The 13,281-nt window shown below is 39.4% G+C and overlaps 1 protein-coding gene across 4 annotated transcripts; it reads left to right on the top strand.

Annotated features, from left to right (window-relative positions):
* Positions 1-3,131: 3,131 nt before the first annotated feature.
* On the top strand, positions 3,132-13,275 carry LOC102290354 (lysophosphatidic acid receptor 2). Of its 4 annotated transcripts, none has more exons than XM_005938452.3 (5): positions 3,132-3,831; positions 4,185-4,651; positions 5,061-5,555; positions 7,475-7,734; positions 12,549-13,275. In XM_005938452.3, the coding sequence occupies exons 2-5, from the start codon at positions 4,405-4,407 to the stop codon at positions 12,645-12,647; spliced, it is 1,101 nt and encodes a 366-aa protein (XP_005938514.1). In that variant the 5' UTR covers positions 3,132-3,831; positions 4,185-4,404; the 3' UTR covers positions 12,648-13,275. The 4 variants fall into 4 exon arrangements, with proteins under 4 accessions (XP_005938514.1, XP_005938513.1, XP_042083251.1 ...); XM_005938451.3 differs by having other exon boundaries at positions 3,132-3,855; XM_042227317.1 differs by lacking the exon at positions 3,132-3,831 and adding an exon at positions 3,919-3,937.
* Positions 13,276-13,281: the final 6 nt, after the last annotated feature.

Raw genomic sequence — 13,281 nt, 5'->3', positions numbered from 1 at the left:
CTGTATTCTGTTTGATGTTTCAGCGCTCTAATGTGCAGTCAGCAGCTTTTGAAACAACCAGCACTGAGCATTCATGCTACAGTAAAATGACCAGTTTTAAAATGTTTATATTTTTAACAAATCTAAGTAATATTTTGCAGCATTAACTTCCTGTCTTACAAGATATGACAGTGTTGCAGTTTCTGGTAAATTTCACCATTTCTATTATCACCATTGTCCCATCATCATCTGATAACTTTTTTTTAAAAAATTTGAACATGCAGACAGTCTGAAGAGGAAAGCCCAGCTTATAAGATGAAGTTAATATCCGCCGTTGCATGAAATCTCCAACGAGGGTTTTAGACTTTGCTGAGCCAGCTAACATTGTGTTGAGCTAACCTTTATGTACCCGTCTACAACCTAGACCAGAGTTGCTGCAACAGATTTACTATTATTTCTCAATTTGTGTGAGTAGCAAGCTCTTATTAGTGCATCAGTTTGATATTTTGGGAAATGACACAAAGTCTGGCCATTAAACTGTCCTACATACAAAAAAGTGTTAAATCTTATTTTTACACTTTACATCAGATGAGACAACACGATTTGTTGGTGAGCATTAGCAGTGTGCCTTTAGCTTCACTTTTACAGTACAGAAGTATTATCAACTTAGTGGTATTTTTTTTAGTTACCTAATTCTGAAAATGCTGTCAGTTTCCCTTTAGGCAGCAAGTTTTTATTTTTATTATTTGTCTACCAGATATTCACTCTCGCCAACTTGAGGCAGACTATTCAGTAACTTCTCACTGACTAGTCACTTACTTTGTGTGTCACATAGCAGAATGTCTGTTGTGCCTAAAACGGTTCAGAAAATGCGATGAGCACTTCAGTTGTGGCACATCATGTGACAGCAGCTGCTTAGTGCAGCTTAAGATGCACTTTGCACTGAAGCGTTGTGGTTTTGTGCTTTTTTTGAAATAGGAAAATACAAATTCGCAGAACTGTCAGCCGTAGTGCTGAAGGTGCCTTCTGAAATCAAGGTATGTTTGCAGGTGAAACTAAAATGGCAGTTGGACATCTAATTATGACTTAAGAGCTCGTCTTTTTATTAATATCTTTGGCTCAATGCACATGTAAACATTTCGATGTCAATTGCAGACTAATGTTGGGCTTTTACAAACAGAGTTGGCCAATGTGATTATGCATTTAAAATAAGAAGTGGACAAGTCCACTCCTTATTTTAAAGTATGACTTTAAAACACAAATCCAACAACGAGAACTTTTTTTTTTTTTTTTTTTTTTAAAGCTGCAGCTGCTGGTCGTATGTAGTCGAGGTAGTATTGCATTCATAAAGGGAATAGCATCCTTCTCACCTTCCTGTTGCTCGCCACAAATTTGTGATGTTGTTCGGTGAGTTTCAGACACATTCCCATGCACACCACTGTTTCACTACTTTTAACCATTTGGATCCTTCCACATTCTGTCACCACAGGGATAGAATGTGGAAAGGCTTTTTTTTCTTTTTCTTTTTTAATTTCCTCACCTGTTTTAATTTTTTGCCTCGATCAAAGATTGAACCCTCTTTCCTGCAGTGGTCTCATCCATCACTTCATTTCCAACCTGTGAAGTTTGCACTCCCGCTGCATTTTTCACATTTTTAATTTGGCATTTCTTTCCACACATCCTTGGTAGGAGAACGGGTCACTAAGGGTGTGTGTGTGTGTGTGTGTGTGTGTGTGTGTGTGTGTGTGTTTGGATTAAGATTGAGTTACATAGCTGGATTGTGTAATTGTGAGGTGTGTCTCTTCTGCAGGGAGCAGCTCTGCTGTTTCCATTGTTGGGAGAGTTGAACTTGGAACTGACGGCACTGCGGTGTTGTCGTGCAGTGCTGCGTTTCACAGGAGAGTGGAGACTGTGCGAGGTTGTGCTGCTGACTCAACAATAAGAGCACACTGTGCAGCATGTACAGGTTTACCCTAAATAAGGGATTAGTCAGTTGTTGGCTGCGTTTTGATCTGGGCTGTGTTTGGTTTCAGTTACAATCATTTAAAGCCTTGCCTGTTCTTGTTGTGACATGTCAGATAGGAGTTACTCAGTCGTAGTATATGAACGTAGTGTATAACGTTGCTTTTCTTACAAATCAAGGTTTTCTGGCTTGTACAGGGCAAAGTTACTTACGATGTGATTCTGTGGTAAATGTATAGATCCTTATTTCCATTTTTTGCCAAAAAAAGCTAACAACCTTTTCGTTGGGGCTTCAAACCTTAACCTTAAAGCTTACCTGCTGGAGACGGCTCAGTAGCTAAGGATGCGTTAGATAAGTTGATTAATCAGCTAGTTAATGCAAGAAATGCCACTCATGTATTTCAACAAAGCTGATTAGATGTGCACGTAGTCTGAGATGTTCTGAACAACAACAAAAAAGTGATGCGACTCGCTTCCAGCAATTACTTCTCTGATAATGTAAATTGATTTCAGTTTAATTGAATAGGAAAATAGTTGCTGTGCACTCAAACTTATTTTCTGCAGCACGACACTGAAGCATCAGAGGACTGAAAGGGGAGGTGACCTGTTTATCCACAGCTTGCGTGGGGGCAAATCTTGCATACTGCTTTATCTTTGTTGGCTGGGTCAACTTTATTATCGCAGCTTAGCCCTGTTTGGGAACAGCGTTATCTTTCTAGGATTATAAAATAAGTGTGTGTTCGGAAACTGCCCTCTGAGTGCATGCTTTGTAGTGCATTGTAATAAGTCAAGTCAACATGTCTGCATTAGTTTAACAGGAAGAAGAGCCTCTGTATTTTTGATAATATTGGAACGTCACATGACAGGACAATCTATTTAGATGCTGCTTTCAGTACATAGATTTGATGAAGGTTAGTGGCGTTAATAAAGTGCTCATTTGTATTGGTGCAAAGTCAGTTTGAACTTGCTGCCCTACCTTTTCACTGTGAAAGAATATAACGGTAAAAAGCAGGATGTTTTCTTTTCTTTAAATGCTCAGTAGGGGTGTTTAGTTTATTTAGGTGATTTTAATGAATTATTTATTGATACCTTACAATTTCCATTCCATATTAGGTATCACATTTTGTTTGGCCACTAGATACAAAAAGCTTTTCTGGTGATTTAACCCCAACCCTGGGGGGGGGCGGGGGGGGAAACCAGTGCTTTTTTTTACCGCTATAGTGCTGTATATCTCTGTACAAGGGTGTCTAGCAATGGTTTGTTCGCACTGGTGTTTGACTCTGTTAAGACAGCGCAAATGCATAGATGTTCTGACTGTAATTTGAGCTTGACCTGTGATGGACAGCAACACCGGGATAAGCTACAAGGGACAAAAGCCACAGCTATTTTGCATGATAAACATATTTGTCACTGTTTTCCAGTAATAGTCTGATTTATAGCCATAGTAAAATGCCCCTGTTAAAATCGATGATTTAGTACATCTATAATTGTCCTTTGTGCAGAGCAGACCAAAGTAAAGTAGTTTGGCCATAATGCACAGAACCACATATGGATAAAAACCAAACATGTATTTGCTCAAACGTGGTGGTGGTGGAGTTGTGTTGATTTATTTTATTTTTTTTAGATGTGGACACCTTGCAGTTCCCGAGTTGACCACGTACTCATCAGTATACCAAAGTATTCTAGAGTCAAATGTGAGGTCATATGACAGCCAGCACTGAGTGATGCAACAGCACAATGATCCCAAGCACAGCCGGTTACTTTTGTTGGAAAAGGAAAAAAGAATCGAGGTGTCGCAATGGTTCAGTCAAAGTCCAGACCTCAACCTGACCGGGAATTAAAGAGAGCGGAAATGACTGCCTGCAAGCTGCAATGAACTGAAACAACCATGTAAAGAAATTCCTACACTGTGATGTGAGAGACTAATAAAGTAAAATGGCAAATCATGACTTTAAGTTATAAGGTCTACTTAGTATTTACCTCATCTTTAGACCTGGTAAATACTTGGTTATTTTGTCATCCAAATATTGCTTTACTTCCTTCTTACCTTAATCTTGTCAAACTATATTATTTTAAATGTTTATTCTCTAAATGCTAAAAATTTTAAGTTAAATATTTGCTGTCTATGTTGGATATCATTTCACTATAACCAGTTTCTGTAGTTTGTTAATAAATGCTTATCACTGATTTTGAACTGTTATGCATAATTTAATGTTTGCTCAAACTTACTACTTTTTCTCCAGAATGTAGATGTGCATCCAGAGAAGTCCCCAGGCTTTCAGACGTCTGGATAACTCCAGTCCTCACCTGCACAGCTAATGGCATGCCGATCTCCAAACCTCCCAATGTGGCGAGTGTCAGTGGTGCCCTAATCCTCCTCCTTCTACTCTGCGTCTGCAACACCACCCTACTCTTTCTACTCATCAACGTTTTTCTCATCCCACACCCCGCTCACGCCTCAGGATGGGTAACATAACCGGTACCTGCCATGACAATGAGACCATCGACTTTTTCTACAACAACAGTGGAAAAGCCATTAATACTCAATGGAAAAAGCGTGACGTTCTTATTGTCACGCTGGGCTTGATTGTTTGCTTCATTGTTATTTTTTCCAACTTTTTGGTAGTAGCGGCCATTTTCAAAAACAGACGGTTTCACTTTCCCATCTACTACTTGTTGGGTAATATGGCTTTGGCAGACCTTTTTGCAGGTAAATTTTTTCCCATTTATTTTTGTAAAACCATTTGTGAAATAACTTAAGTTCACAGAAAACCCTTCACAAAGAGAAAGTAGAGCAAAATAGAAACACATTCTCACAGTTGTTTCCATTGAAAAGCAACAGTGATCTCTTAAACGCAAACCATGAATGCCAAGTTGGGGATTCTTGGACAGTCAGGCAACCTTTTGAGTTTGATTTAATAGTACTCCTGACTATTTCAACTAAGTTTGTACTGATCACAGCGATAGCATGTTACCGCGATGAGTCTCTGACATCCTCTTATTTCATGTAAAGATTGTTCATTGTCCTGCTCTGGTAACAACGATAGACTCGACTCAGAATGTAACAGTGTAAATAGTTTACCTCTGTTTAAAAGATCTCCTCACTTTCCTCCTCCTAGGTTTTGCGTATCTCCACATGATGTTTCATACTGGTCCCTGGACTATAAAACTATCACCGAACCAGTGGTTTACTCGTCAGGGGTTGATAAATACCAGCCTGACAGCCTCGGTCCTCAACCTCCTATTCGTGGCTGTGGAGCGCCACCAGACTATCTTCAACGTCCAGCTACACAGCAGCATGAGCACTCGGCGTGTTTTCATAGTCATGCTATTAATTTGGCTGGTGGCAATAATCATGGGCCTCGTTCCCCAAATGGGTTGGAACTGCACGTGCCATCTAAGTGAATGCTCCACCATGGCACCGCTATACCACCGCAGCTTCCTGATATTCTGGGCCGTTCTTAACTTGATGACCTTCTCCATCATGGTGGCCGTATATACCCGGATCTTTCTCTATGTGAGGCACAAGGGCAGGCAGATGTCACAGCACACTTCGACGACAAGACAGAGAGAAACCATGATGAACCTGATGAAGACAGTCTCCATGATCCTGGGTAAGGGAGTGCACACAATACATATCAAGTCAAATAGTTATGTTTGGGAGATAACTTTGCGTTTTTAGCTTCATTTAAAAACATCACGCTAACAGAAAAGCTTTTGAAGAACCCAAAATGATGATAAAGCGTGTGCCGACCTCAGCACGGCAGCCAGGCCGGTTCCTGTTACCTGTTCACTGCTTTTGAACAGGTAAAAAAAGCAGCAATGAGCAGTCGGGCTGCATCCTCCATTTCTACCTGTTCATGTTTCTACAGTAGAATCACCATGGAGATCACTTTAAAATATCTTTGAACTGGTTTTTCAGATTTTCTTTGTGTTGCTTATTTTGTGAAAACACTAAAAGAAAGCTCTTACATGTGTACTCATTAGGACAGGGATTTGTGTCAGTGCATTGCACTGTAGCCTAAGGTTTGTATTGTTAACTGGTAATTATGAGAATGCATTATGGACTAACATGAAAATAATAACAAGTTTTAGACTGCTCTCTGGCAAGTAATTACCGTAATATATATTGTAGAGTGTCTACCTTACAATATGAAATGAAACGCCTTGAAGGTGACTGTGATTTGGTGCTATATAAATACATTGAATTACTTTTGAGAAAATAATGGGGTGTGTGTGTGTGTGTGTGTGCTGAACATTTGTTGTGAAGGACTCACAACCAACCAACCAAAACATTCCAAAAGATGTGATGCTAATTCACTCCCGAATATTAAAAATCTCTGTGTGCAAGGGACGAGGCTGAAAATCACTGACCTGTAAATCAGTTCAGTTTGTTCTCACGCTTAACTCTGTCACAGTGTAGACACCAGTCTGTCCTCTGCTTCACTCAACACACTGACATACTTGAAGTAGCAACTTGGAGTGAGCATTCAAACTATTTCTGGATGAAAACCACGGCTTCAGATTTGGAGGTGTAGATTCTCATCCTGATCACTTTGCAATCAACTGCAAACTATCACAGTGCAAGCTGAAGGTCACCACCTGATGGTCAACAGAACAGCATCTGTGAAAGGCAGAGATGAGATCCTGAGACAACCATGGCTGTGCCTGGAAATTCTATTGATGATAAAAATTATGAACACTAAGTGTACATAATTTAAGTGACTAAGTGATCGCAGTGCAAACCATTGCCATCTACTGAATTCTACTGAAAGTTTAGTTGGAGAAAGTTGCAGAGGATAAAGTTTCCCGGGAAACGTTTATCTTGATCAAACACAGCCAGCCTTCTCGGCCCGTGCAAGCTCATCTCTTTTCTTGTCTGTTCCTGTAAAAATGGGCTTTACACACACATTACCTCCTCTCTTCCTGGTACTGATTTCTTCTTATTTTCTAATCTAGTCTCTCTCCTTTGCTGCTCTACTCTCACTGTCTCATTCTGATTTATTTTGATTTCAATTAAATTCCTCCAAATTTACCCCCCCCCAAAAAAAACCCCCCAAAAAACAAAAAAAACCCCACAAGTGTTTGTCCCGTCACTCAGCAGCCAGGATTCAGTTGCTCTGGCATGTGAGGAAGTTGAGGAAAAGCCAGAGCATGTCCTGACAGGGAGCTGCATAGTTTTGTTAGCATGACAGAAAACTGCTCGTTTCTGCCTGCATGACACTGCTGACAATTTGTACCTGCGAGCAACGTCATCAGGACAGTGAGGACATTTCCTCATTTTATCATTCTGAGAGACACATAAAGCCACTATGCACCTGAGTATGTGGTCTCACATCCTTTAACTGTTTTTGCAGCTGGTAGTTTTGCATATATTAGTGCTGAGCATGCTACCAAAGTCTGCAGATATTATACAGAACAGACTACTGAACTGGCTAATCTGTGTGGTGTGTGTGTTCCCTCATATGCTTCCCCCTACCCTTAGAAATTAACAGAGTTGTAAAGAATTTCTTTCTCCCCCCTGACTCTGTAGGCTGCTTTGTGGTCTGCTGGACACCCGCACTGGTTGTGCTACTGCTCGATGGTCTAAACTGTGACAGGAGTTTGGTGCTAGGCCCCGAGAAATACTGTCTGGTGCTGGCAGAGTGCAATTCCTTCGTCAACCCCATCATCTACTGCTTCAGGGACCAAGACATGAGGAGGACCTTCAAGGAGATCCTGTGCTGCAACTGGTCTCAGAGGCACAAGAACAGAGGCTTCTCTGAAGTTAAATTTCACACCGTGGAGCAAGAGGTACTGTCCGAGAGCAATGGAATCGATGACAGCAATCACAATCAAAACAAGCACATGCTCTAAGGACTGTTTATGATTTTAGGCCACTTGGTATCATGCTGACTGTAGTCAGATGATCTGTCCATCTAAATATTTTGAGAGAGATGTGCGACAGCAGCGTAGCTGAATGTGGCTCCTTGTTGTTGTTGTTGTTGTTGTTTTTTTATCTATCTATATATCCATTAGGGGTGCAACAATACACAAAATTCTCGGTTCGGTTCGATACTTTGGTGTCACGGTTCGATATTTTTGCAATACAAAAAAATGTTCATGCTTTTTTAATTTGTCATTTATTAAAATTATAAATGTATATTTTAACTCAAACGTACAGTTTTTAAATTTAATGTTGCTGAAACAACAAAGGGATAAAATAATAAATATCTGATCGAGAAATCACTCATCTTTGGAAAAAGAGAGTTTATTACAGAGAAATGGCTCTTTCCAAAATAAAAGCTATACTATACGCTTCTTCTGGGCTATATTCTCAGCAGCATATTAAACATATCAGGTCCCCATAAGGAGAATCATGTGCTAACGGCTGTCTAAATGACTCGGGTAAAGTTTGTAGCATGCTTGTTGTTTTTGTCTGCTTCAACTTGTCTTTCTAGGATGATGTCGACGTAAATGTGCGGTCATATTCATTTTGTTCCCACCAGTGCTGTCAGCACTAGTGGGAACTGGAATGACGTTAACGCCACAACACAGCAAATCTCCGTTAACGAGCTACCGCGGATCGTTGCACCCCTAATATCCAGATAGATAGATAGATAGATAGATAGATAGATAGATATTTGTTGTTTAATTTCCTGAATGTCATGCCTGCAAAAAGTCCAGTTTGTGCCAGGTTTTCAGTCTATATATACACACAGTTTACACACTGCATCCAGTAGTTTCATCCATCTGTCAGTGAGACCTGGCAAATCTGCAACATGCGACACAAATCAGGGAAGAGCAGACACGGCTAGTCTTTGCGCAGGCAGGCTGATCAGTTAGGTGTGCGATGTTTTTGTTTGTTTTTATTCTTATTTCAGTGCTTCTTACTGCAAAGAGCTGAAAAGACTCGTTAATTAATTGCTTATAAGTAAAATGTTGCAGAACCTCTCAACATCTCCCTCCAGTTAAAATTGAACAACAGGTTAGAAGCAGTTTGATCAGAGCCAGCTGCATAAAACTGTAAAAATGCAGCGTGCAGGGACAGTCTGTAAAGTGCTTCACATTACTGTCTCCACTCAGTTATACTGAGAACTTGGGTTGCGGAAAGATAACTTTTTAATTATTATTAGTATTATTGTTGTTGTGGCTTACTTTTTCCTTTTTTTTTTTTTTTTTTTTTTTTTGGGGGTGCATATTTTGGGGAAGTTTCTATTCGGAAAAACCACGTATCTTCACTGTAGTGCTCACTTCCCCAGTCAAAGCCTTTGTGCTGTTTTTTTTTTTCTTTTTTCATATATTCAGCTGAGAGCTTGTCTATGGTTGTATTATGTGAAAATTGTATTAGTCTTTAGAAGTGCACCAGAAACCGCAAGCACGGCGTTAATGTGCACTTTGCATACATGTGAGTTATTGTGTTCTTGTCTGTCTGAGCGATTGTAAACAAATGTGCTTTTTTTTGTTGCACTGCAGTATCAGTGTTGACTGGTCCAAGAGATGGTTTAGTTCATGGCGATTGGTCACATCACAGCATTTATTGAGGCGTAAACAAACACTGCACTTGTAGAATTTCTTTTAGTAAGGATGTGAGAAAAAACACATTCAGAGAAAACCTCCAACAGAGGTCCAAAACACAGAACTCATTCAACACAGTGACTTTGTGTCAAATGTTCCATAACTTAAACTTTGATATTCTACAATGTTTCTTTTTATTATTATTATTATTATTATTATTATTATTATTATTATTTAATCTAGGATCTGTTGGTTGTGTGCTTCCTTCTTTCAGTTCTTGTTTCTCACACTTTAATCCTGCCACTAAATTCTGTGTGGATTTGTGGCAGACTGTGTCAGAGTCAGTAATGTGGAAACTGGTAAAGCAAATGGCCTTTCTGTTTCTGTTCAGCTCACAGCTGCACACTCGTCACCATCATTCAGAAATCCCCCACTTCTTTTGTGTTTGCGCGTTGCACCTGGCCAAATCAGACTAAACTATGATTTATGTGGGGTCTTGTTTGCGACTGCTTTGCATTTACCTTCCGTTTCACTGTCAAATGTAAGCCGACTTTGCTAACTTTGGTATTAAATCTGAAAACGTGCGACATCTAAACCCATGCTCGAATGTGTACCGCACGTGTTGAGAGAGTACACACTGCTGTGTGATGCTGTTGATGGAGGAGGTCAAGAGCTGAAGAGTTGACAAGTGGGTGGAAGCTGGGAAGAAAGAGGCACACAGCCAAAGAGCAATGAAAGTGTTGGAATGCGAGCTAAAGACAGAAACAACAGGGCTGCAAAAATGTTATGTTGAGTTTGTTCATTGTTCAGTTGATTCTACAAAATGTTGGGAAAACTAAAGATTTACCTAAATAGCTACACAGTGCTGTAGGCAGTTTTTCTGTGTAAAAACAAAATTCAAAAATTAAGACGCAAACATAATTCACAAATTGACACTTAAAGTATTTTGTGAAGGGGGGAAAAAAGGAAAAAAACTGTGTCACTGTAAATGAGATACATACTTTGTTGCCTGATTTGAAATATGAGTTGACCCTTTTTTTTTTTTTTTTATTCAAAACATTTCATTTGTTCTACAGACAGGCACAATTAAACCCAACGTTTAGCTTCATCATTATTAGGATTTTTATGCGTGATATCTGTTTGTAGACTTATATAATTGTATGTAATTATACATGTATATTGCATATTGAGGTAGGATCAAATGAGTTTACCTTTAAGTCTGTACCAAAATAAATCAATCATTCAGTGAAAAAAATAAAGTATTTTGTAAATAGCCACTTTATTAGCCACTTAGCATGCTAATTAACTGCCACCAGTAGGGACATTACTGTATAAGCTTTCCTCTGTGTCAGTAGTGCTGAAATAAGCGTCTTTGACTGGATGTCTTATAGGAGTGCCTAAAATTATATTAATAATTGTTGATCATGCTGAAATTCTGTCTCAACATCTGTTAAACATGGACACTAAAACAAAATTGAAAAATAAAACAGGCAAACATGTATTCTGATAGATTTTAAGTTGCTACAATGATTTTAGACAGACTTTCAGGCTATTGGTGCAATTAACTGCACAGCAAGTCATGCTAGTTGTTAGATTATTCCATTCAAAAGTCCACCAACACAACTTTTTTTTTTTTTTTTTTTTATTTAAATTTGGAGTCTTTGCGGACTTACTGTCTTGGAATTGGCGTCAAGTGTCCATTTGAAGAACTGCAGTTTTTGGCACTTCGGCACTGACTTGATTTTTGCGTCGCAAAGTTTGTTGCTTAGTAAGAAACTCCTAACCCTAACCCTCCGATTTAGGTTTCTGATTTGCCGTCGTTAATATTTAAGCTCGATATCTCAAACTTCAAAGCTTAGAATTACGGTTTGAACCTTCAGTTCTGTCTTAACCTGTTCAAAATTTGGTTGTGTATGCGCAAAACATCTGTGTTCACACTGTGTCCCATCATTCATGCAGAATAAAGGCCACAAATATAATTCCATGCATATGCACTTTTATCCAGCCACCAAATTTTCCAGGCCAACTTTTTAACCGAAGGTCAAGGAGTGACCTTCACATAGCTCCTCAAAATCCCAATCAGTGAGGTTAAATCACCTCTCTGCCTTATGCTATAAACAGATTTGGTAATTACCCAAATGCCTGGAATTATCCTGTTGCCTGATGCAACTATTACTCTAGTTTATGCTGACCGTAACATTTCTGTGTCCTGTGTGCACTTCATTAATCCATGTGTTTTGTAGCTTGTATACGCTCATGTTGTGGTAGTGTTTAAACCAGTCCAGATGTGTGTTGGTGGTTAGCGGGTCATGATTCTTGCCACATTTCCTCTGACTCGTTACTCTGGCATGTGTGTTCAAAGAATACATTCTCGGTACAGAGGAAGTGCTGCAAGGAGTGTGTTATCTTGTTAGTGTGCACATGCATACTTGAGTGAGAAATAATTCACAGAAACATTGTCTTTGTTTTTTTTTTTGGGGGGGGACATAAAGATCAAAGAGAGGCATTTGGGCCACTGAAAGGAAGTTGCATCTTTAATAGAGCGCGTAAACTGTAAGCGCTCTCAAAGAGCACAGCATTGTGTCTGTTTATACATATATATCATAATTATACCCCTTGGTGTTGTTCCAGCGATTCAGGAAGTTTTTTTTATGTGATTTTTTTTTTTGGGCTTTTTTTTGTTTTGTTTTAAATTTTGTACATTGTTACGACTAATAAGAATAAATGCACCATCTGTGTACGTCTGCAATTTGTTTGGTCGTGTGTGTCTGTTGCTTTGCGGTAACTGCTGAAATTTGCAATTTAGAAACATGGCAGGTCGTGTGGAAACGCTCCTTTGGGTATGAACATGAAATTCATCTCTTTCTAACTGCTTGTTTGTTTGTGGGTTTTATTTTTTTATTTTTTGCTAGTTTTCATATGACTAACCCACCCACCTCCCCCCTCTCTATTTTTCACATTCTCCCCGTTGCATCTAATCCCCATTTCTTATCATTGTCATGTTTTTTTTTTTTTTTTGTTAATAATTTTTAAACCCTTCACCCTCCTGGTTCTTTGACCTCATTTTCAGTTTCTCACACTCTTGTCTGTTTCTCCACCTTTGTCTCTAGAATGGTAAGTCTCGTATCCCCAAGGCGAAAGAGAGGAGCAACGGGGCGCCTCTCATCCGTGCCAGCTCAGAGGACATCCCTGCAAGTCCGATGAACTGAGACCAGCTGAGAAATTTCGAGGCATGCACACATACATATCTAAGTGAACTTATCTGTATATGTACACAAAAATGAGCCTTGAGCTGGTTCTTCAAGGATTATGTAGATTTTTTTTTTCTTTTTTTTTCTTTTTTTTTTTTTTATATAAATGGTTTTACCTCTGCTGTGGGTTTACAGTTTCTGCAGCTACTGGTAGAAGAGATACACTCTTTGGCTGGAAGCTTCATAACAGCAGCTTGATCTTCTCATTTAAACACAAGCCCGCCACCAACACCTCCCCTGCACAGACGCGTACACATTGTTGGGATCACTTGGGCAACATGGGAGACACACGTGAGAGTTTCCTGTTGAGACATGAGTGACTCGGCAGTTTTTTGTTGTTTTTTTTTTTTTCCCCTCAGTGACAACAGTGATGGAAGACCAACACCTGGAAAGCTACACAGCAGACCGTGGAATAAATGTGTGAAAATGTGCAATCATAAAGAATGCGCTCTGTGCTTTAGTTATGAGCCACACAAGAGTAGTTTGCTGGCTACTCTTAGCTTAAGTTAATGTGATCCAAGTTGTTACCACTAGTGCAGTAAGTCCTCCTTAATAAATTTCGGGGTGTTTATTTAATTGCATGACCAGAAAG

Source organism: Haplochromis burtoni, unplaced genomic scaffold, assembly GCF_018398535.1.
Source record: "Haplochromis burtoni strain Fernald_Lab_line unplaced genomic scaffold, NCSU_Asbu1 Contig_253, whole genome shotgun sequence".
NCBI classification, from domain to species: domain Eukaryota; kingdom Metazoa; phylum Chordata; class Actinopteri; order Cichliformes; family Cichlidae; genus Haplochromis; species Haplochromis burtoni.
Note: the sequence above shows the minus strand (reverse complement) of the source record. Positions and strands in the feature narration are given on the sequence as shown.

What these genes read in the sequence shown, in the direction of transcription:
- LOC102290354 (XM_005938452.3), top strand. Translation starts at nt 4,405, where the DNA reads ATGGGTAACATAACCGGTACCTGCCATGACAATGAGACCATCGACTTT. An exon ending in TTTGGCAGACCTTTTTGCAG is followed by an intron (nt 4,652 to 5,060) that starts GTAAATTTTTTC and finishes TCCTCCTCCTAG; the next exon opens with GTTTTGCGTATCTCCACATG. An exon ending in TTCACACCGTGGAGCAAGAG is followed by an intron (nt 7,735 to 12,548) that starts GTACTGTCCGAG and finishes CTTTGTCTCTAG; the next exon opens with AATGGTAAGTCTCGTATCCC.